Here is a 22,302-nt window from a genome sequence, read left to right as displayed (position 1 = left end):
TTTCATCTCCATTTGTATCTTCTGTGTTTTCCACTATTGTAGTTGTTTTCCAATTGTTTTGGTCTCTGTTCTTTACATTGGATACTTTTTTCTAATGCCTGGTGATCTCAGTCCGTACTTAAGAGTGTGGTGTCTTGTTTTTAGTATTGTTTGCTCTCCCACTTCCAGTGGTACCTGTTGTGCTCAGCGATTGAGCCTTTGGGGGGTTCTGTGGGGGTATTTCAGGTTCTATGTCAGCTTTCTCCACTACTAGCCTAGGATTTAGCTTTCAGGGGGTTTGCTGCATCAGTTCTTGTTTATCTGCTTTCCAGCTTCGAAATCCATTATTGCTGGTGTCTTCTCTCCTATTTTCTTTGTCTTTGTTTACTGCTTTCTGCTTTACAACAAATGATCTTTTATGTCACTTAGAGGGGTTTAGAAGGGAGTGGAGTTATGTGGGTACTTGAAGCCAGAGTACAGCAAACTGTAGTTCTCGCACCCAGTCCAGCTCTTTCCTATTTTGAGGGCACTAGGACTAAAGCTTTCTAGTGCCCCTGCAGTTCCAGACTTCATCTGACACCTCACTCAGTTTCAGCACATGCCTAGTTCTGGGGTCATTCCAGCTGCTTCTGTTGCCCACTCTGGGGTTTATAAGCAGTGCTACCCTCCTTCCCTTCCCCCACCCTCACAGAGGTAGTAGAATTCCAGCTCCACCCTCACAGAGGTAGTAGAATTCTAGCTCCTCCTAGACTTCCTGGTCTCCCTGTGGGTGCCGATGCCCCAGGGGGTGTCCTGCCCCTGCTCCTCAGCCAAGTGCCTTTTGTCTCCTGGATGATATAGCACTTTTTTTCTCAATTCTGTGGTGACTCACTTTTTAAAAATAGTCTTTGATGTGTCAAAGCCTTTTTTGAAAGTCTAAACAGATCGTATCGACGAGTTCCCTTTTAGTCACATGCATTTTTACCTCCTGAAAGAAACCCTAATATATTAATTAGGTATGATTTTAGCTTCCTGAAACCACACACCCCTCACTTGCAATGCTTCAGTGCTTCTCCTAAGCTGTTCCCACCCTACCAGCATAGCCTGTCCTATAAGGTCATTTCATACCAGCTCAAATACTTATCTCTTCCATGTCTTACTAGGTTCTCCCACCAAAAACTCTTCCTCTTGCCTCTGAACTCCTATAGCAACTTCTCTGTATTCTCTTCCTGATGGATGGTTCGTTCATAAACTCTTCCATGTCAGCGACCATGTCTAATCTTTTCCTCTTTCGAGCTTAGTAAGAATCCTATTATGTGTGTTTGAGAAGTTAAATTAATGAAATAGATCTAAGAAACTTCTTGAAATACGTTTACTATATCTACTCTGTTTATTCACAGCCAAGTCTGCAAGCAGATCATTGTACAGAAACGGTTCCCACTGAGGTTACAGGTGTCTTTGCAGTGAATAATTCTGCTGTATCTTTTCATCCATCAGTTTCTTCCACCTCTTGCCACATTTCAGTATTCCTTCTTGTAACCAACTCTCACCTCCTATGGCTCGCTCTGTCCTGTCACTCCTGTCTCTTTGATTATTTCACTGATTTCTCTTCCATATACCACATGCCCCTAAATTAATGGGTGGGTTTTATTTTCTGTCCTCAGACCTTTTTTCTCTATCTTCTTTTTTCTTTATCTTCAGGAATCTCATTTATTCAGGTTTTGTATGTTTGGGACTGGGGGGAGAAGGAAGAAATTTAGCAGCCAAGGCTAGGAGGTTAGAACCCTCTGCCCAGGAGAAGAGCTAAGGAGAAGCTAGAATAAGAAACAGCCACATGGCCATTAAAGTATGGGTTCTGCTAATAGACCAATAAACTCTTAAAGTTGAGGCTCTTCTGTAAAGCTCAGTTGGAGAACACAGCTGAGAGCCAAGGTCCAAGAGGGGCCTTCTACTTCTGAGATTCAGACCCTATGGGGTGAGTGGTGTAGGTCCAGCCTAGTGTCAGATCTGCATGTTATACCCAGTCATCAGGAAGGTGGAATGTGCTCTAGAGTATTAAAGGGTGAGGACTGGAAGGTAGAGGAAGTGAGCCCACTCAGACTATAGATGATTCCATGACAGATAGCAAGAGACACAAAAAGGAGAATCTCAACTATAGGGTAAGCCTCAAAGGAACCAAGGAAAAGCTGAACCCTAAGATCTAGTGGAAGTGTGATCCATGGTATAGTTGAATGCCACAGGCACTGGCACTGGAAGAACATTCTGGATTTAAGATAGCTCTTTTTTTTTTTTTTTAAAGATTTATTTATTTATTTATTTATTTATTTATTTATTTATTTATTTATGAGAGAGAGAGAGAGAGAGAGAGAGAGAGAGGCAGAGACACAGGAGGAGGGAGAAGCAGGCTCCATGCAGGGATCCCAACGCGGGACTCGATCCCGGGACTCCAGGATCGCGCCCTGGGCCAAAGGCAGGCACCAAACCACTGAGCCACCCAGGGATCCCCCAAGATAGCTCTTTAAGATGTCTTGTTGCCCTCAATGGCAGGGTTGTACTCTCTGCCTCTGAGGCGGGCTGGGTAGGGCCCAACATTAACTCTGGCTCATGGCCTACTGGTCTTTGCTCTTGTTTGTCTGCTGTGTCTCCTTAACTCTCTGAACTCCCAAAGGTAGACCCTGTCTGCCTCATAGATGGATGATGATCAATCTGTGGATTGCCTGTCCCTGGGTCAGGTTCCCACTATGGTCCAGTCGTCAGTGGCCAGAGGAGAAGCAGGGTCACATGGTGTAGATGAAGACAGTCAAGCCACAGTTACCGTGTAGTTGCCCAAGCCCCACATGTAGAAATAATCCTTCTCCTTCCTCATCTTTCCGTCTTGTCCTACCAGTCACTTTTAAACATAGTTAGCATCCATCCCTCTCTTCCTGTTGCCACTGCCTTGGTCAGGGTGCCACGTCCTCTCATCTGGAATGAGTGTTCTCCTCCTTATCTATCTCCCTGCCTTCAGGCTCTCTGCCCTAATCTGTCTTTTACTCCCTTGCCAGAATAATCCATTTCATTCCCACATAGCAGTCAAAGTTGATGTTTAAAAAATAAATCAGATCATGTTACTCCACTGGTTAAAACTATTGAAATACAATGCGGAGTCTTTCTATGGCCTCCTACATAGGGCCTCCCAAGGATCTGGTTCCTGTTTTCCTCTTTGACCTCATTTCCCACCCTCCTTGAATTTTCCGTGTTCTGTGATCCAGCAACACTGGCCTTCTCTCTGTTTTTTAAATGTACTAAGATTGCTATACTTGCTTTTCCTTTGCCCAAGTGCTCTTTTATACCCTTCGTCTTCTCCTGTCTGGCCTGTGTCTTTGGGTCTCAGCCCATATGGCACCTCCTCATAGAAGCCTTCCCGAAACACCCCATCTGCTTCACCCTTGGCCACTGTCACATCACTGAACATTCCTCATACCACAGGTTTGCTTACTCATTTTTTTCATCTCCCTGCCTAAAACATAATTCCTCGAGAATAAGAACATTCTTGTCCTTGCTTATCCATAAGACTGATGTAGAGGAGTTGCTTAATAAATACCTGCTAAATTAACAGACAGTGAAATATCTCCCTCATTACTCTTATTTCCATCCCTCTGTGTTATTGCTTAGCCTTTTATCCCCAACTTTAATCAGATAGAATTGACTGACCACCAACTTTGTGTAAGTTCAAGATGTACAATGTGATGATTTGAAATGATCACCCAACAAGGCAAGTTAGGACGTCCATCAACTCGTCCTAGTTTTGTGTGTGTGTTTGCGTGTGGTGACAACATTTAAGATCCACTCTCGTAACAAATATCACATGTATAGTACGGGATGTGTTTTTATTTCACCTGCATGCAAGATTTTTTAATCACTCTTACATCTCTAGGGCTTACACATGGGAGATAGCAGAAGATACATGTTGAGTGTGCACTGTGACAACTACCTGGTACCCGAATACATACATGTTCATGTATGTTGATCTTTGGAAGCTGCTCCAGCGACTGGAAAGACTGAGCCCCATTCTTCATAGTGCTTTTATATTCCTTTTATCTGCCTCAGAAACCAGACACAGGAAACATCTGACTATAATAAAAGATTTCCAGTAAATTCTAGGTTTCCTCATTGAACAAAGTTGTGCACAGCAAAGCTCTGTTGTACCTTGGTCTGGAATTCTCTTCGGTCACTTGTGTAGCACACCACATGGCTGCCTCTGGCCTGGGAGCCAGAAATAGCTGGAGCCTGGGCTGCTTGAAATAAAAATGACATATTTGTTAGCTTGAGAGGGAGAAGTCTGGATATTCTTGCTCTGTTTCTCGCAAAACAAACTTCTTGATGTGTTCAATACCGAGTTTTCGCTTTCGCTGTCACAGTGGTTGATGACTAAAATGATCTTACATCCTTTAGAATAAACACAGGTAACGAATGACCAAACTGATTCTCAAGTCTGTGCCTTTCATGCTGAAAGCAAAATCCATCAAAACTTACACAAAATATGAATATGTCACTAACTTCCTCCTGAAATTTCCACCCTGTCACTTGCATCTTCCACAGTACAGAGGTGTGCTGCTCTTGGGGGCAGGCCACTACCACTGGAAGTAATAGCTGCAAAAACCCTGACTTTTTCTTTCCAGTAAAACTGTCATTTGCTTACTGCTTACTTTTTGCACATCCTTATCTACTTTATTTTTATTTTAGGTGCCAATTAGCTTGTCCATCTTCCTTGGCTGCAAGACAGTCAGAGACAGTCTCTTATTTGGCTCCCTGTCTCTAGTATCTGGCACAGGACCTGGCACATAATAGGCATTTGATGATATTTGGAGGGAGGGGAGGAAGGAAGATAAAAAGAATAATAACAATAAAAAGCCCATTCTATTTAGGAATTGGAATATAAGGATGACCTCAGTAACTACAGGAAAAAGCTGAACAGCTTTTTGGCATGTACAGTGAAAAACGAAGACAATCAAGAACCTTCCATCCTTTTGCATTGGTACCAGCGAATTAGAGGTTAAAATCCTACACATGGATTAGAGTTATTTTTTTCAGTTTTTTTTATTCTGATGATATAAGCAATACATGTTCACTGCAGAAATTTTGCAAAAACACAGAGTAAAAAACATTACTCTAATTCTGTCACCAGAGACAGCCACTGTTAACATTTCATCTCACTACTTTTAGGCTCAGTTAAGTTTTAGTCTTTTACTTAACTCTTAAGCTATTTTTCTTGGTTTATATTGGAAAGTTTATTTTATTTTATTTTATTTTTTTTATATTGGAAAGTTTAAAAGAGATTATTTCAGGACTGCTTGAGAGTACAAAGAATGTGAATTACAATTGGAATGGTACTTGTTAAATGCAATAAAAATTTGAGATGCTGTTTTTATTGTTGCTCATGTGGGCAATCACCTCCTCAGGAAACTGGTCCTAATCTTCTCCAGGTGGCTGCAGCCTCTAACCTAGAAGCTGTGAGGCCTCTTTTCTTATTCTCCTTACGCTAATTCACGTACATATTTTTATCCTACTAGGAGGAGGCCACACTCGAACCCCTGAAGCCTCACTGCCAAGGGACAGTTAGGTTGACTTGAATTGAATGAAAATCTATATGCAGAATGGAGTTTTTTTTCCTCCCAGCTTGTGAAATACCATTTAGATCACATCACCTTTGAAAGCAAGCAAGGACATTTAATGATTTATTCCTTTGTTTATTTGTTCAATTAATTCATTAATATTTTTATTATTATTATTTTAAAAGATTTTATTTCTTCATCCATGAGAAACAGAGAGAGAGGCAGAGACATAGGCTGAGGGAGAAGCAGGCTCCCTGTGAGGATCCTGATGTGGGACTTGATCCCAAGACCCTGGCCTGGGGATCACACCCTGAGCCAAAGGCCAGACACTCAACCACTGAGCCACCCAGGCATCCTTCACTCATTTTTTTTTTAAAGATTTTATTTATTTATTCATAGACACAGAGAAAGAGAGGCAGAGACACAGACAGAAGGAGAAGCAGGCTCCATGCAGGGAGCCCAATGTGGGACTCGATCCTGGGTCTCCAGGATCACACCCCAGGCTGCAGGTGGCGCCAAACCGCTGCGCCACCGGGGATGCCCCCTTCACTCATTTTTTAAAAAAGATTTTATTTATTTGTAGAGAGCAAGAGAGCACAAGCAAAAGGAGTGGCAGAGGGAGAGGGAGAAGGAGAAGCAGGCTCTCCTCTGAACAGGGATCCCAATGTGGTGCTTGATCCCAGTACCCTGGGATCATGACCTTAGCCGAAGGCAGATGCTTAACTGACTGAGCCACTCATATGCCCTATTCTTTTGTTTAAGAAACACATTGACCACTTTCTGTGTGTCAATCACTGAACTAGGCATCACCACCTCAAAAAAATACACACTTCTTGTCCTCAGGGAACTTGAATTGCTTAATAAGAGAAAAAGAGAAGTAACCAGGGATTATAATAAATGACATAACAGTACAGTGATGTCCCAAAGGGGGTGACCAGAACTGACCAGAGAAGGCATCAAGAAGAGGGGATGATTAGGGCGCCTGGGTGGCTCAGTTGGCTAAGGGTCCCGACTCATGATCTCAGCTCAGGTCTTGACCTGAGGGTCATGAGTTAAGCCCTGTGTTGGGCTCTGCACTAGTCATGGAGCCTACTTGAAGGAGAAGGAGAAGGAGAGAAGAAGAAAGAAGAAGAAAGAAGAAGAGGAGATAATTGAGTTGGATCTTAATGGAAAAGTTGGAGATTTTTCGCATGCAAATGGGAAGTGAGCACAGTATGTCTGATGTGTGAAGACACGCAGATGTATACCTCTGGGGAAGTAGAGGTAGTTTGGCCCATCTGGAACATGAGATATATTAAAAATGGCAAATGAAGGAATGTCAGAGCTTGGACTTAATCTTACAGGCTCTGGGAAGCCTCTGAGGGATTTTAATCAGGAGCAAAGCCACAGTGAGGTATATTTTTCCTTTGGAAATAATAGCAGCGGTACAAAGGCTGATGGAAGTGGGCCATTGAGGGTAGGGGTGTGGTTAGCGGCTATCAGAACAACCCAGCGAAAGTGGTAAGCAGATGTCCAGAAAGGCAAATTTATAGAAACAGTAAGTGAACCAGTCAGTGTTTGCCTGTGGCCAGAGGTGGGAACGGGGCGGGACTGTAAATGGACATGAGGGATCTTGGAGTAATGGAGATGTTGAAAAATTGCATGTGGTGATGGTTGCATAGCTCTGTAAATTCTCTAAAAGTCATCGAATTGTACATTTTATTTTTATTTTTTAAAAGACTTTTATTTATGCATGAGGGACATAGAGAGAGAGAGGCAGAGACACAGGCAGAGGGAGAAGCAGGCTCCATGCAGGGAGCCTGACATGGGACTCGATCCAGGGTCTTCAGGATCAGGCCTTGGGCTAAAGGCGGCGCTAAACCGCTGAGCCACCGGGGCTGCCTGAATTGTACATTTTAAATGAGTGAATTTTATAGTATATAAATTATACCTCAATAAAGCGCCTTTAAAAAAAAAAGAGAGAAATACAGGGTTCTCTTCTGGAAGGGCAGTAGCATTGAGAGAAGACAGATATGTGAAACATTGATAAAGAAGTAGAATTTGGGGGCAGCCCTGGTGGCTCAGCGGTTTAGCACTGCCTTCAGCCCAGGGCCTGATCCTGGGATCCGGGATCGAGTCCCACATCGGGCTTCCTGCATGGAGCCTGCTTCTCCCTCTGCCTGTGTCTCCCATGAATAAATAAATAAAATCTTAAAAAAAAAAAAAAAAAAAAGAAGTAGAATTTGTAAGAGACATTGATTTTACCTCACAGAGATAGGATGGTCACCTGTCTGACCAGCCAAGTGACCTACCTGTGCTTTTGCAGTTTTGTAAAAAAAATAAAAAATAAAAAATAAAAAATAAAAAATCAACCCTACCATCTACTTGGTAGGTTTCAAAGCATGTGGATCTGCCCTTAACTGTCAGTGCAGAATATTGCCTCTGGATCCTTATCAAAAGCCATATCCTCCAGCTGTCTGCCACCCTTTTTCTTTGTAAACACTTGGCTGCAAGACAAAATATTTTATGAAGGCTTGCCCAAAGGATCTGTGGCCCATTCATTTCTCTGGGCACGGTTATTCAGTCAATGGTTATTGAGTGCCAGGGGTTCTGCTGGTAATGGAGCAGGGGACAAAGCAGGCAGAGTGTCTGCCTTTATGGGGCTGATAGTCCAGCAGTGGGCACAGATGTTACTTACAGTTAAGATAACTATTGCATTGGATTTCCTTGTACAATGAGAGAAAATGACATCAACCTAAGATCTGAAGGATAATGCTAGAGTGGGAATGTGGCTGTAGATCCTGGTCCTCTATGCATCCAGCTGGCTTTCATTGGTGGTGAATGAACCTTTGAAATATGATCCCTTTTGAGTCTGGGGTATCTGGGGTTGTCTTGGGCCTTAAATTATCTTGGTGTTCCTTATAATTGCTTATTGAACTGTTCATTGGCTTTATGCCATCATTTCGTATGAGCCCCTGTTGGAAGGAATAGCCATACAAGATTCACATTTACTTATTATAGACATGCTGTAGAAGCTACAGTCTTCAACATCATATGGCGCCCCCCCTTTTATTATTAGGACCCACAAGAGAAATTTCTTTCTGATGACTGTTTAGTATTTGCTAAATACTGTTGAGTATTTTGGTCTTTTAGTTGCTCCGCTCTGCTGTGCTTCAGGTCTCCACACATGAGACATGGCATTCTCTTTGAATGCGTCATTCCATTCTTGTTAGGTTTAATCCCTACTTCCCTTCACCTGTGAGTTCTAATTTTTATGTTTTAAGTAGGCTCCACACCCGGCATGGAGCCCAACATGGGGCTCGAACTCACGACCCTGAGATCAAGACTGTGAGCTGAGACCAAGAGTCGGATGCTTAACTGACTGAGCCCTCTAGGTGCCCCCCTAGGTCTTGTTCTTAATGGGAATGTTCACAGCACCCTTTTTTACTTCATCAGCTTTTAATCAGATGCTTTTGTTGTTTGGCAACTTTTTTTTGTCTCTTAGACTAATCGCAGGGAGATCTGTGAGGGTAGAGAGCATGCTTGTTTGCTAGCTGCTGTATCTCAAAGTCATTAATATCACGCCCAATAAATATTTACTGAATGGCCAAATGAATGCACGGTGGTCACCAAATCTTGTAGCTGTTTATTTTCTCCTTTCCTTTGGTGGTTTGGGAGCTCCAGCCTTCCTGATCCTGCTTCTGGCGTATGTGTCCTCATGGCATGCGTGTTGTGTACTAACATTCCCCTGACCATATCTTAACTTTCTTGACTTCTTCATTTTTAAGTTCCAGTGTGTACTGTAAATTCCTGTAGGCCACTCTAAGTCCTTTTGGGAAAGAAATAATCAACACTTGGGTATAAGAGGAGGAAAAGAAAGGGAGAATCAAAGGGGAATGTTAGTGCCTTTAACCAGATGCAGGAGAGATGTTTTCTTTTGCATTGCTTTAATTTTATTTTCATTGTAAGAAGGAAAAAAAATATAAATGTCTCCCCTAATTTGGCAGGAAATACCTCTGAAGAATGTGGGGCCTGTCTCTGCCCTGAGATGTTCTTCCCAGTGGCAGGAGGCGAGGGGTGGGTCTCGGCAGGGCCTCCTGGCCCAGTGGACGGGTGGGCATGGACCCGTGGAAGCTGTCTATGCAGCTAAGTTTCCATCCAGTTGACTTTCCCTCCGGAGAGGGTTTGGGCAGAGTCGGTGGGAGTTGGTTTTTGGTTTTTGTTTTTGTTTTTCCCTCTAAGAAGGAGAAAAAATGAATTTGTCCTCTTGTGTTGCAGATTCAGTGGTTCTTTCCTTTGACTCCGCTGGACAAACACTAGGCTCAGGTACCAATCCTTCCACCTCTATCCTTTGGGCACGCAGCACTTGGCCACATTTGAAGTGGAGCCTGGTGAGGTTGGGCGAGGGAGGTATCTGGGGAGGGCAGTGGCATACCTCAGAATTGTGGGAAAGTCTTCAACTTTTCTGGGGACTCATGGCCTACAAAGTGGGATGCAACATCCAGAAGATTTTGTCAGTTCCTTTAAAGTGGACACTGAAGGGGTTTGGGTAGATACTCCCTCCTTATTCAGAGTGTCCCAGGTTCGTATAAAGGGTGTGTACTTTCTGAGCACATATCCTGGCCCAGAGAGCGGGGCAGAGAGCATGAAGAGACCCCAAACTCCGGGTATGCTAGAGTAGGTAATCATCAGAGTTCTCCAGCAAGATATAGCTTCCTGGGAACATACACCATTGCACATTTACATGGACATCCCATATGCTCAGGTACACACGTCCTCCAGGATGACAACCCATGTGCAGGCCAACATGCTCCCTCTCTTCACATGCAGGACACAGATTGACCTGCCCACACCTCTGACACCACATCAGCCAGGCTGGTGGAGCTTGGCTCTCCCATGTCTGAGGCAGTCGGCCTGCTGCGTATCACTGTGCTGTGGGCAGTGAGCAGAGAGACACGTTACTTTGATTCTTCAACTTGCAGCCATTAGGTTTGCATGGGAGCCCCAGGATGACTTGACTTTGTGAGAAGGACACCTCCGGGCATCAGGCCTGCATTTTTAGTTGAAGATGGTGGTTCTTGTATGGTGGGTGCTGCCTGTGAGAGACTTTGCTGGTCTACTGAGGGCAGTTAATCCATTTAGTTGTCCTTGAATGCAGTCGACTGATGTTTCACAAAGCAGCCATGAGGTTCAGGCAGTTGTGGCAATGTGGACAAGGGGAAAGGTGAGTTCGGAGAATGTAGTCATGGTTACCATCATTTACTAAGGGCTTACTATGTACCAACGCCATGGTAGGTGCTTTATACACATCTTGTAGGTAGAGAGTGTATCTTTGATAATAGGTAAAAGAAACTAATGCTCCAAAAGGTAAAGGAACCTGTCTGAGGCCACTCAGATCTCTCTACCTCTGGAGCTCATACTGTCCCCCTTGTGATCTTGCTGTCTCATACCTCATAGGCTTGAGATGTATTCCACCCAGATGTTGAGACAAGAGAGATCACTTTCTTTCTTTCTTTTTTTTTTTTTTTAAAGATTTTATTTATTTATTCATGATAGACACAGAGAGAGAGAGAGGCAGAGACACAGGCAGAGGGAGGAGCAGGCTCCATGCAGGGAATCTGACGTGGGACTCGATCCTGGGACTCCAGGATCACACCCTGGGTGGAAGGCAGGCACTTAAACCGCTGAGCCACCCAGGCTGCCCAAGAGAGATCACTTTCAGACAGAGTAGACAGGAAGTTTTTATATAGACACAAAAGTTGTATCTATGGGAAAAGAATGATCAATTTTATTACATTAAAGTTAAGAACTTCTTTTTTTTTTAAATTTTTATTTATTTATGATAGTCACACACACACACAGAGAGAGAGAGAGAGAGGCAGAGACATAGGCAGAGGGAGAAGCAGGCTCCATGCACTGGGAGCCCGACGTGGGATTCGATCCCAGGTCTCCAGGATCGTGCCCTGGGCCAAAGGCAGGCACCAAACCGCTGCGCCACCCAGGGATCCCTAAAGTTAAGAACTTCTTATTCATCAAAAAGACACCGTTAAGCAAGTGAAAAGCAATCCAGAACAGAAAAAATATATTTATAACACAAACAGCCAACAGGGGGTGTTTTCCAGAGTGAAGAACTACAAAAAATCAATAGGGATAAGGAAACAACCCATTATTGAAACAAGCAAAAGGCCTGAGTGGACGCTTCGCAAAGAAGAAAATCCAGAAGGCCAAGAAATTTGTGTAAAGGTGTTTGATGGCATTTTGCATTGCTACCTAGGGAAAGGCAAATTAGGACTACAGTGAGATACCACAGCACCTCTACCAAAATGGCAAAATTAGAAAAACTTGCTATTTCAGTGTCAGTGAGGCTAGTGTACAGTGGAAACTCTGAGTCTTTACTGGCCAGAGGTTAAGTTGGTTACAGCCCCTGTAGAAAAGACCACATAGTATCTAGCAAAATGTAAATATCTGCATCCCTCATGACCTGGTGTTTCCTCTCATCACTATATTCCCTACATAAATGGATGCTTCTGTAGGTACCAGGATATGTGTATAAGATACATGCACAAGAATCTCTCTGGGTCATTGAATGCAGCTAATGGCCTGGACCGATGCATTTAGCAGCTATCTGAAGACTCTGAAATATAAATGGTAGCAGACAGATTGGGGGAAAAGACTAGAATTAAAAGTACTGCCATACTGGCAGTGAATTTCTCATTTTTCCTCTGATGTTCCATGTCCTAGACTTAGAGCCCTACATCCAGCATTGCACATCAGGGCCCAACAAGAGGGAATTCCAGAAGACCTCTACTCAGGGCTCTGGGGTGGGGAAGGGGCTCTAAGGCTCAGGCAGAGGGGGAAATCTCAAGAATTATCTGTTCCTCTGTCCTCTGATGCCTTAGTCCCCAGAAAGTCCCACGGTAGTGGTGGTGCTGGTTTCAGTGGCAGCAGTCGGGTCTTCAGGCACCTAAAACTAAAAAAGTAAAACCTTTCTCTCTGGTCAGAGGAGGTATAATTCCAAGAAGGTGGGGTGAAGTCTTTTTTTTTTTTTTTTTTTAATGCTTCCCCCCCCCCCCCCCCGACTTCCTGCTGATTGAATTTGGGTACAGTTCAGGAAATGTGTAGCAGAATGTGGTAACCAAGATCCCAGCTTTCAGGCCAGAGAACCAAGAAGGGCAGGCTCAAGGAACTGGAAGCTATAAGGAGAAAGCAGAGAGTAAAGAACTCAAGAAAGCAACTCCAGAAAGTTACTTACAACCTTCTGAGCTAACCCCTGAGCTGTACCTGCATGTGTCTGATTCTAACCAACCTACCAAAGACTTTGAGAACTGATCTGAAAGGTAGACCACCACCTAAGACCCAGACTGGACATGGGGTGCGTCCACAGAGGACACACCTGAGTAGGCTTTGAAACTGGAACTGACATTGAAACCACAACCCATGGAAGGCTGGTCAGAACTTGCCACCTAAATCCAGCCTGGTTGAGAATCTGGTAAAACAAAAATGTCAACATTCTCCACTGGATCTATTTATTTATTTTTAAAGATTTATTTATTTATTTTAGGGAGAGAGAATGAGAGAGAGAGAAAGAGAGCGTGCACGCAAGCAGGGGGAGGGGCAGAGGGAGAGAGAATCCTCAAGCAGATTCCCTGCTAAGTGCAGAGCCTGACATGGGGCTTGATCCAAGGACCCTGGGATCAGGACTTGAACTGAAATCAAGAGTCCAACACATAAGCCAACAGAGTGGCTTTCCACTGAATTTAAACAGGACCTAGAGTTTCATAACTTCATATTCAAAATAGCCAAGATATAATCCAAAATTACTCATCATGTGAAGAATCAGGAAAAACTCAACAGAGATGTTGGAATAATTTGACAATGACTTTAAAGTAGCTATTACAAAAACGCTTCACACAGTAAGAACAGACAATATTGAAACAAAAAAGATTAAAAAGAAAAGATTGAAACTGTTAAGCCCTCCCCCTGCCAAAAAAAAATATATATTATATATAAGAACTAAGTGGAGATAAAGGAAAAAAATACAGTAACTGAAAGTTTTTAAAAATATGCTTAATAAGAAAATAGAGATGAAGAGGAAAGAATCAATAAACTTGAAAGTAAAGCAATAGGAAGTATTCATTGTGAACAACAGAAGAAAAAAAGAGTTAAAAAGTTGAGCAGAGCCTCACTGACTCGTGGGGCAATACCAGAAGGTTACTGTCTGCCTTTGGAGTCCCAGAAGAAGAGGAAAAGAGGCGCTCAAAGGAATAATGGCTAAAGCTCCCCAGATCAGGATAACCCCTCCCCAGGATAAGCCGGGTTTATCCTGCAAATGGAAGGCTGGTTCATCATTCAAAAGTCAGTCAGTGTAGTCTGCCTTGTGCACTAAGGAAGGTAAACTGTATGTTCATGTTGATTGGTGAAGAAAAAACACTTGACAAAAATTCAACGTCTACTCCTGAGAAAAACTCTCAGTAAACTTAGAAGGGAACTTCTTCAATTGGATATGAGACGTCTCCAAACAACCTACAGCAAACGTCATGCTTTCATGGTGAGAGACTGCCTTCCCCCAGAGATCCAGAGCCACTCCTGCAAGTCCTAGCCAGTGCAGTAAGGCAAGAAAAAGGAACGATGAGAATATGGATTGGAAAGGAAGGAATACAACTGACCCTTCTCATAGGTGACATGATTGCCTACGTAGAAAAATCTCAAGGAATCTACACACACACACACACAAAATCTCCTAGAACTAATAACTGAGTTTAGCAAGATGATGGGATATAAGATCAAAACATGAAAAATTAATTGTATTTCTGTATGCTAGCAATGAATACATAAAAATAAAAATAATTTTAAAAATTAACAGTATAGGATGCCTGGGTGCTCAGTGGTTGAGCATCTGCCTTTGGCTCAGGTCATGATCCCGGGGTCCTGGGATTGAGTCCACATCAGGGAGCCAGCTTCTCCCTCTGCCTATGTCTCTGCCTCTCTCTGTGTCTCTTATGAATAAAAAAATAAAATCTTAAAAAAATAAAAAATTAACAGTAGCCCCTCTCCAAACCAAAATACTTATGTATTAACCTAATGGAACATGTATGGGAGCTGTGCACTCGAAGTTGTTCCTATTCCATTTGTTCGTCCCCCTCCTCCCCAGCGTTCAAGCCACAGCCCTGGAAACCACTTTGTTGCCTGTCTTTTCTCCCTTTCTCACTTTTTCTGTCTTTTCCGGGTGTTCTTGTCCAGCCTTTCTCTAGCAGCTCTGTCCAAGGTACCATCCTCTCTTTCCTGGGTAAGGAAACATCTATTGGTCTCCCTGCTCATTGGTTGCCTTCCCAGTAGTCCATTCTCTGCACTGTAGCCAGAATGATCTTTTAAAATGTATATCAGACATATCTTGTTCCCACTGAAAGCTGTCTGCTGACTTCATAGTGCACTTAAAATAAAGTCCAAACTCCATGACCTGCAGAGTCCAACTTGCTGCCTCCCACTTCGGTTTCTCTTTAATTATCTCAACACTTGCGTGTGTAAGTCCATTTTGTCCCTCCCTGCCCTGAAGCCATGTTGACATTCCTGAGTCCGTGAATATGCCTGGCCCTTTCCTGCACCAGGGCCTTTGTGCTCAGTGTCTCCTCTACCTAGAGTGCTTTACCCCTGCTTTACGTGACTGTCCCAGGCGTATGTTCACATGTCCTCTCTGCAGGGAGGTCTTCTGGCACCTTTACTGCACCTAAAGTAGTCTGCCCTTTTGACACCCAGTCCTTCCCTAAGAAGATATGTCTTTATTTCTTCTTTGCACTCATCCTTCCTTCAAATTATCTGCTATTTACTTGCATACTGTCAATCTCCCCCAGTAGAATTTGGCCAGGGACCTTGCTGGTCTTGGTCATCACTGTGTCCCTGGTACTAAGAGAATAGTACCTGGCACATAGTAGGCACTCAGTAAATATGTGTTGAATGAAGAGTAGAAAAATAGAAATGGTAATGTCCATGATGCAATACGTACTTAAGGATTACGTTGAAAAAAAGGTACATTTATATAGTGGAATACTGGATAGCCACTAAAAATGATAATACAATTTAATTTTTATTGACACAGAAGATGTTGAGGATATTGTTGAGCGAGCAAAAACAGGAACAAAGAGCATGTATACTAAGGCCATGGCCTTCTAGTAAAATTATATATGCATAGTCACACATGTATTTATGGAAAAAGAGATTTCTGGGAAGATATTCACCAACATATTTGCAGCAATTAACTTTAGGTTATGAGAATTTCAAATGATTCTTCATTCTTTGAAAATCCAAATGTAAAAAAATTATTATGTGGTTAATAAATAGCATGTGTTAAAAAAAAATAGCATGTGTTAATCCCATAACAGGGAAAAAAGAAAATGATTTTTGTTTGGAGAGAGGGACTCTGTCTTATTTTAAATAATAATTGTTTGGTGATTATTTGTCCTTATCTACCCTAGTAGGTGGTAAGCTCCATGAAGTTTGAGATATGAACTGCAGAGTGAGCCATTTTTGCTCTCTCTTGTCCCAGCTGCTCTTTTTGACATGTTGTCCACCAAAATTCTCCTGCAGCTTCACTCGAGATGCCCTGATCTGGACACAACTTGCTAGAATAGAGCTGAACTCACTGGATGCCTTGCTCTGGGCATTGCTGTTTCCCCAGGACAGAGGGGAAATAGGTGCATGACCCCTTTGCTTCCATTGGCTAGGCTGGGGCTTCTACCTCCCAGTTGAGGTTCCACTTTCCACTTGGCCACTTGGCGCCAAGTGTGACACACTGGAGAAGAGCTATGCTGTGCTCGGATGGAGGGGACACAGTCCCAGGGGACCATGACTTATCAGGAGCTTCTCACAAGGCCTCTCTCCTCCCCATACCAATGTGCACCATTTAGGATGGGATTTCAGTTTGTGAACTTCTAAGTTATTTTACTGGGTCACTTAATTTAGTCTAGGTCAGTGAATTTTTCTGTGTTTCTTTTTTATAATACTGCTTTTATAATACTGCTTTTCCTATTTTAGTTTGTCTTTGATTAATTGATCCTCCATTATGATTTATTTCCCTGACTTGAGATGATGTGTGGGAGCTGTTTGCATTTTGGCCAACCCCTCTGGGCTTTTGTTGACTCCCATGATTCAAGGGCGGGTGGGGGGAGGCATGGCTAGGGCTTTTTTGACATCACCCTGGGGCAGAGGGGTGGAGGTAATAGATAACTGCCCTCCAAGCAGCTGTTCTCTTAATATGCAGGTCTGCTGTTGTAGCCTCGAAGAGTCAGCGTGGCATAATTTAAAGAAAAGAAGCTTTATAGTCAGACCTGGGTTGGTTCAGCTGGTCCACTTACTGGTTGGGGATTTTGAACACGTGATCTCTGCTCTTTAAGCCTCTGTTCTCTCATCTGTAGAGTGGAGCCAGTGCCTGCCCCTTTGGGCCATGAGATTAAATAGAGAGTGTAGGTAAAATACGGATAGCAGCGAGAGTACACAGTGGGTGCTCGATAAGCTATCATTCCCCTCACTTTTTCCCTTCCATGTCTGACAGTCCCTTTGCTACTCTTGCCAACCTTCTCCTTCATCCACGCCATGACATATATTACTTATATTTAATATAGTTTAGGACTTTTATCAGAGACTGTGCAATGCCATTCCTTTGGAAATGAGAGACCTATTTCAGTGAGGGTAGGTCCTCATTCCATTATCCTTTAGCCCTTGGCACATAGTAATTTATCGTAGCTCAGAGATTGGAACCAAAGACGACTCCTTTAGAGAAAATCTGGCTGCAGAGCCTCTTCTTTTTGGTGGTCGGAGTTTTCTTGCCTGTTGGCCTGCCCTGTCTGTCTGGCTTGTGTGCATTCCAATATGAAGCACTGCAGTTTTCTGATAGAATGAAGTCCATATTTTTATCCTGTAAACTAAACTTTATATATCTTTTTTTTTTTTTTAAAGATTTTATTTATTTATTCATGAGAGACACACAGAGGGAGAGGCAGAGACACAGGCAGAGGGAGAAGCAGGCTCCATGCAGGGAGCCCGACATGGGCCTCGATCCCAGGTCTCCAGGATCACACCCTGAGCTGCGGGCGGCGCTAAACCGCTGCGCCACCGGGGCTGCCCAAACTTTATATATCTTAATAGTGTTCCTCAAACTGGTCTTTGTGGGAAATGTTTGCTGATATAATCAGCAGCTGTTAGTTAATAAACATCTGTGTTGTGCAGATTATAGGGACAGTTGGTGGGAATTTGTGGTGATTCTTTAGAATGAAAAAGGGATGGGGGTCTCTGGAGACCAAAGTGCCAGTCGTACAGTTGGCTCATGGTGTGTACCTGTATTCCCAGAAATTGCATTCTGGGGCTCAGTGGCCTGATGATGAGGCTAGGGTAGGATACTTGGCTTGGGGAACTTTGAGAGAGGTCTCCCTTTGTCCTAGAATAGGATCTCGCTGTTTAGTGCAATGCTCCTGGCTCTTTACACGTGAGAGCAGAAGTTGAGAATGATATTATTTGTACACTACCCTAAAATAAACAGGAGGGGACTTAGGATTATCTAAAGTGGGTGTTATGAAAGCATTTATAATTTTGTTTACAGAATCATGAACAAAATGAAAAACAAAGTATTATGCACTACATTAAATACCAAATTGCTTTAAAACACAAACATTTTCCAAAAAAATTTTTTAAAGATTTTATTTATTTATTCATGAGAGACACACACAGAGAGAGAAAGAGACAGAGACACAGGCAGAGGGAGAAGCAGGCTCCATGTAGGGAGCCCAATGCGGGACCTGATCCCAGGTCTCCAGGATCATGCCTCAGGCCGAAGGCGGCGCTAAACCTCTAAGCCACCAGGGCTGCCCACATTTTCAAATTTTTAAGTGAAAAGCTTGTGTTCGTTTCAGTGTTCATCATTTCTTATATCAAGGTTTATGCCTCAGAGCTCATCAGTTTTCCTGAATATTGCATATATGCTTGAAAAGAATGTGCTTTCTCTACTCGTTGGGCTTATATCAGTTCAACTCTATTAATTGTTCTGTTCAGGTCTTTTGAATTCTCACTGACTCTGTGAACCTGGTTTTTCAGTGCTTCTTGTGTTTCCCATTATGATGGCAGGAGACATATTGTATATTTCTCCTTGTAATTTCGTTAATTTTGTCCTACCGAAAGAGAGGTTTCATCACTAGGCACGTATACATGTCAGTGCATGGCCTTCTTTTGTTTCTTTCCAGCTTCTGAACCTTCTAGGAATTTGCCTGAGCTCAGAACATCAACTTGGTCCTTTGGAATGGCAGCAGAAGGGTTAATGGTTAATTTCAAAGACCGTGAGCATCTGAAAAAGCACTGTCTGTGTACATTCACAGGTCTGATGTGGTACAGGTGCAGGAGGAGAGCAGAGATTTGCATTATCCATACCACTTCCCCCCTGGAGCCTGGCAAAGGACACACGTGTGCTCCTTGGTCAGGCATTTTTATAATGCTGAGCTTTGCAGCCTGGCTAAGGCAGAAGCCCAAACCACTAGACTAAACATCTCTCCTTCACTGCATATCTGTGGGCTTGCTGCTTTGACACCTGAGGAGAGGGTACCTTCAGGCACTGGGGGTGGGGGGCTGTCTATGCACATCAGCCTACATTGTACCTGGCTGACTTGTGAGTCCTAGAGTCTTCTGTTGTTACTGCAGATTTGGCATCAGTGGACTGACAGTGAGACCCAAGCTTTACTGCCAAATTCCCCAGACATGAACTGACCCTGAAGAGTTGGTACACTCAAAATAGCATTTCCGTTGTCTAAGCTGAATTCACATCCAACTTCAAAAACACATTTGCATACAGTGAGATGTCCTGGGATCTGCAGCCTTGCCCAAATCCGACAGTAAGAAACTCTGCTCCTGTGTCTCAGAGCTTTATGCCTCTGCCTTCCTGACTGCTTTCTATTCTGGTTTACATTTTCTGAAGATTAGACTTAAGCTTTCCTGCCGGTTGGGGAACTGGACACAGAACAGATCACCAGTAACCAGCTGATGAATATGAGAGTGTGGTGCCTGTCAGGTCAGATCCCTGGCTGTGCTGGAAATGGGGTAGTCACTCAGAGCCTCAGAAAGTCTTTGTGGATAAAGTTAAGTTTTCAGCTTTTATAAATGACAGGAGGGAATTACATTGGCAAATATGGAGCCTTCAAAAGGGAGCCCCACAGTAAAAGCCAGAAACCAAAATGGGAGAAGCGGTGTCTACGAAGAGCCAGAGCAGGCTCTCTATGGGCCGGTGACCATGAGGTAATTAGCTGGGAGCACTGGGAGCCAGAAATGGCCCGAGCTCAGTAAAAGGTGGTCAGGCTATTGATAGGTAGATGTAGCTACTGCCACCACCATTGGTGCACAATCATTGTTTCTCCTGGCATCAAGGGGTGGAAGAAGACAAGGAACCCAAGTCTTAGGGCTACTCGCTAGGCTCTCTTGGTCATTTGGTCACTCCATGCATTCTTCCATTTGTTTAGCACGTCTATGGAATACCAACCCCTTAAAGAAAAAAAAGAATACAACCCCTATGTCAGACCCTATATGAGATACAGATAGTTAGGATTGTTTAATTGCAAGCAACAGAAACTGAAGCTGACTAACTTAAAAGGAATTTACTGGAAGGGCATGGGTACCCATAGAGTCAAGTTAAATGTAAACCAGCTGGCCCTCCAAAAGGACATAAAGGGCAGTGCCAGAAATCTAGGTTACAACAAATGGTCCATTTCTTCAGCACCCTGTTTTACTGCCTGGTGCCACTTAGTTTAAGAGAGAGAGTCCAACTAACCTAGCTTTAGTCAAGAGCCTCCAGTCTGGGCAGGCAAATCCTGTTGACAGTCTCACCAATTGCCTGCAGTAGGAGAAGGATGGTTCCTTTTTATTTTTATTTATTTTGTATTTTTTATTTATGATAGTCACAGAGAGAGAGAGAGAGAGAGAGAGAGAGAGAGAGAGAGGCAGAGACATAGGCAGAGGGAGAAGCAGGCTCCATGCACTGGGAGCCCGACGTGGGATTCGATCCCGGGTCTCCAGGATCGCGCCCTGGGCCAAAGGCAGGCGCTAAACCGCTGCGCCACCCAGGGATCCCCAGAAGGATGGTTCCTTAAAAGAAATTCAAGGGGCTTGTTTCCAGAGGAGGACAGAAGGACCGGAGGACAACTTTGTTGATGCTCTAGCACGGAGTTAGAGGAACATGTAAGAGGGGGCGCAACCTGGGCAGGAGGTTACATTTGAAAGATGTACATTTGAAGTGAAAGAGAGTACATTTGAACTAGAGTCTAAAGGATAAGCAGGGATTAACCAAGTAGAGAGGTGAGGAGACATTTCAGACAGGAAAAAAACTGTTTCTAAGAAAAACTCTTATGTTGAGACAGCTTGTGGCTCATTCAAGGACCTGAAAGAAAGCTGGAGAGGCCTGAACAGAGAGCACAGCGGGGAAGATAGTGTAAGATGGAGATGGAAAGGTAGGTAAAGGCCAAGCCATGAAGGCCCTCATGGCACTACAGGAGTACCTGTTAGATTGTGCTTTGGTGACAACTGTATCTTGAAGGATGAGTGGGCATTTACCAAGTCAGCAGGTGAGTGAGGGCATTGCAAATAGAGGGAACATTGTCTGCAGTAGCTCTCAGGTAGCAAGGCTGCCCAAAGGGAAGTGGCAGAGGGTGAGGCCAGGGGGACAGGTACAGGCAGATGAAGAGCTTGCCACATGGCCTAAGCAGCAGTGCAGATCCCGCAAAAGCAGTGACCATGATATAGGGAAGAGGATCTGTATTTAGAAATGAGAGAGGGTACACTAAATATGTCTTTCCCGAAGAACTGAATGGCAATGGCACTAGCAAACGAAACAAACCAAAAAGTAGGGTGCAGGGACACCTGGGTGGCTCAGCGGTTGAGCATCTGCCTTCGGCCCAGGGCATGATTCCAGGTTCTGGGATCGAGTACCGCATGGGGCTCCCTGCGAGGAGCCTGCTTCTCCCTCTGCCTGTGTCTCTGCCTCTCTCTGTGTGTCTCTCGTGAATAAATAAATAACATTAAAAAAAAGTAGGGTGGGGGATCGCTGGGTGGCTCAGCGGTTTAGCGCCTGCCTTTGGCCCAGGGCGCGATCCTGGAGTCCTGGGATCGAGTTCCGTGTGGGGCTCTCAGCATGGAGCCTGCTTTTCCCTCCTCCTGTGTCTCTGCCTCTCTCTGTCTATCATAAATAAATAAATCTTTAAAAAAAAAAAAACGTAGGGTGCAGATAAGTCTGATTTGTAGCATTTTGAGTTTGAGGCGACTGTGGGTTATTTAGAGGAATAATGTGTAGGAAATAACCAGTGTGGAAATGGGTTGGGAATAATGTTTTGAGTGAGGGGAAAAGCATGTACGAAGGCCTGGAGATGGTAAAGATACTTTGGAGGAAAATAAAGTAGCTCAGTCTGGCCAGAGCATAGAATTTGGCAGGGGCAGAGTGGGGGTGATACAGGGACTCCAAAAGTAAAGTTGAAATGGTCTCTATAGGTCAGATCCTGAAGGACCTAATGAATCAAGAGACCGAGATACATTCTTAGAACAATAGTGGTCATTCAGAGGTTCTAAGCAGACATATGACATAACCACATTTATCCTATAGAAAGGTAGCTCTGGTCACATAGGAAGAGTCTTTGAGAGGGATAAGACAGGAGGCAGGTAATCCAAATGAGAGGTGAAGCTGGCTTCTTAGTCAACGATAGTAAAAATGGACAAAGGTAAATGGGTTTGAGATCTACTTAGAAGATGAAATTAA

General features: G+C 43.7%; 1 protein-coding gene across 11 annotated transcripts in view; it reads left to right on the top strand.

The window, feature by feature from the left end:
- The window catches only part of ST3GAL3 (ST3 beta-galactoside alpha-2,3-sialyltransferase 3), a 197,749-nt gene that overhangs the window by 69,257 nt on the left and 106,190 nt on the right, over window positions 1–22,302 (top strand). For 7 of the 11 annotated variants that reach the window (XM_077845331.1, XM_077845338.1, XM_077845336.1 and 4 more), the window contains one exon: window positions 9,810–9,857. The exons of 3 other annotated variants lie outside the window; for them this stretch is intronic. In XM_077845331.1, coding sequence (XP_077701457.1) covers window positions 9,810–9,857 — 48 coding nt within the window. Of the gene's footprint in view, window positions 1–9,809; window positions 9,858–18,816; window positions 18,851–22,302 lie in introns of those variants that run through there. One more of the 11 variants, XM_077845335.1, reaches the window with a different exon arrangement.

Source organism: Canis aureus, chromosome 13, assembly GCF_053574225.1.
Source record: "Canis aureus isolate CA01 chromosome 13, VMU_Caureus_v.1.0, whole genome shotgun sequence".
Lineage (NCBI taxonomy): Eukaryota > Metazoa > Chordata > Mammalia > Carnivora > Canidae > Canis > Canis aureus.
The sequence above is the reverse complement of the archived record's forward strand: the minus strand, read 5'-3'. Positions and strand labels throughout refer to the sequence as shown.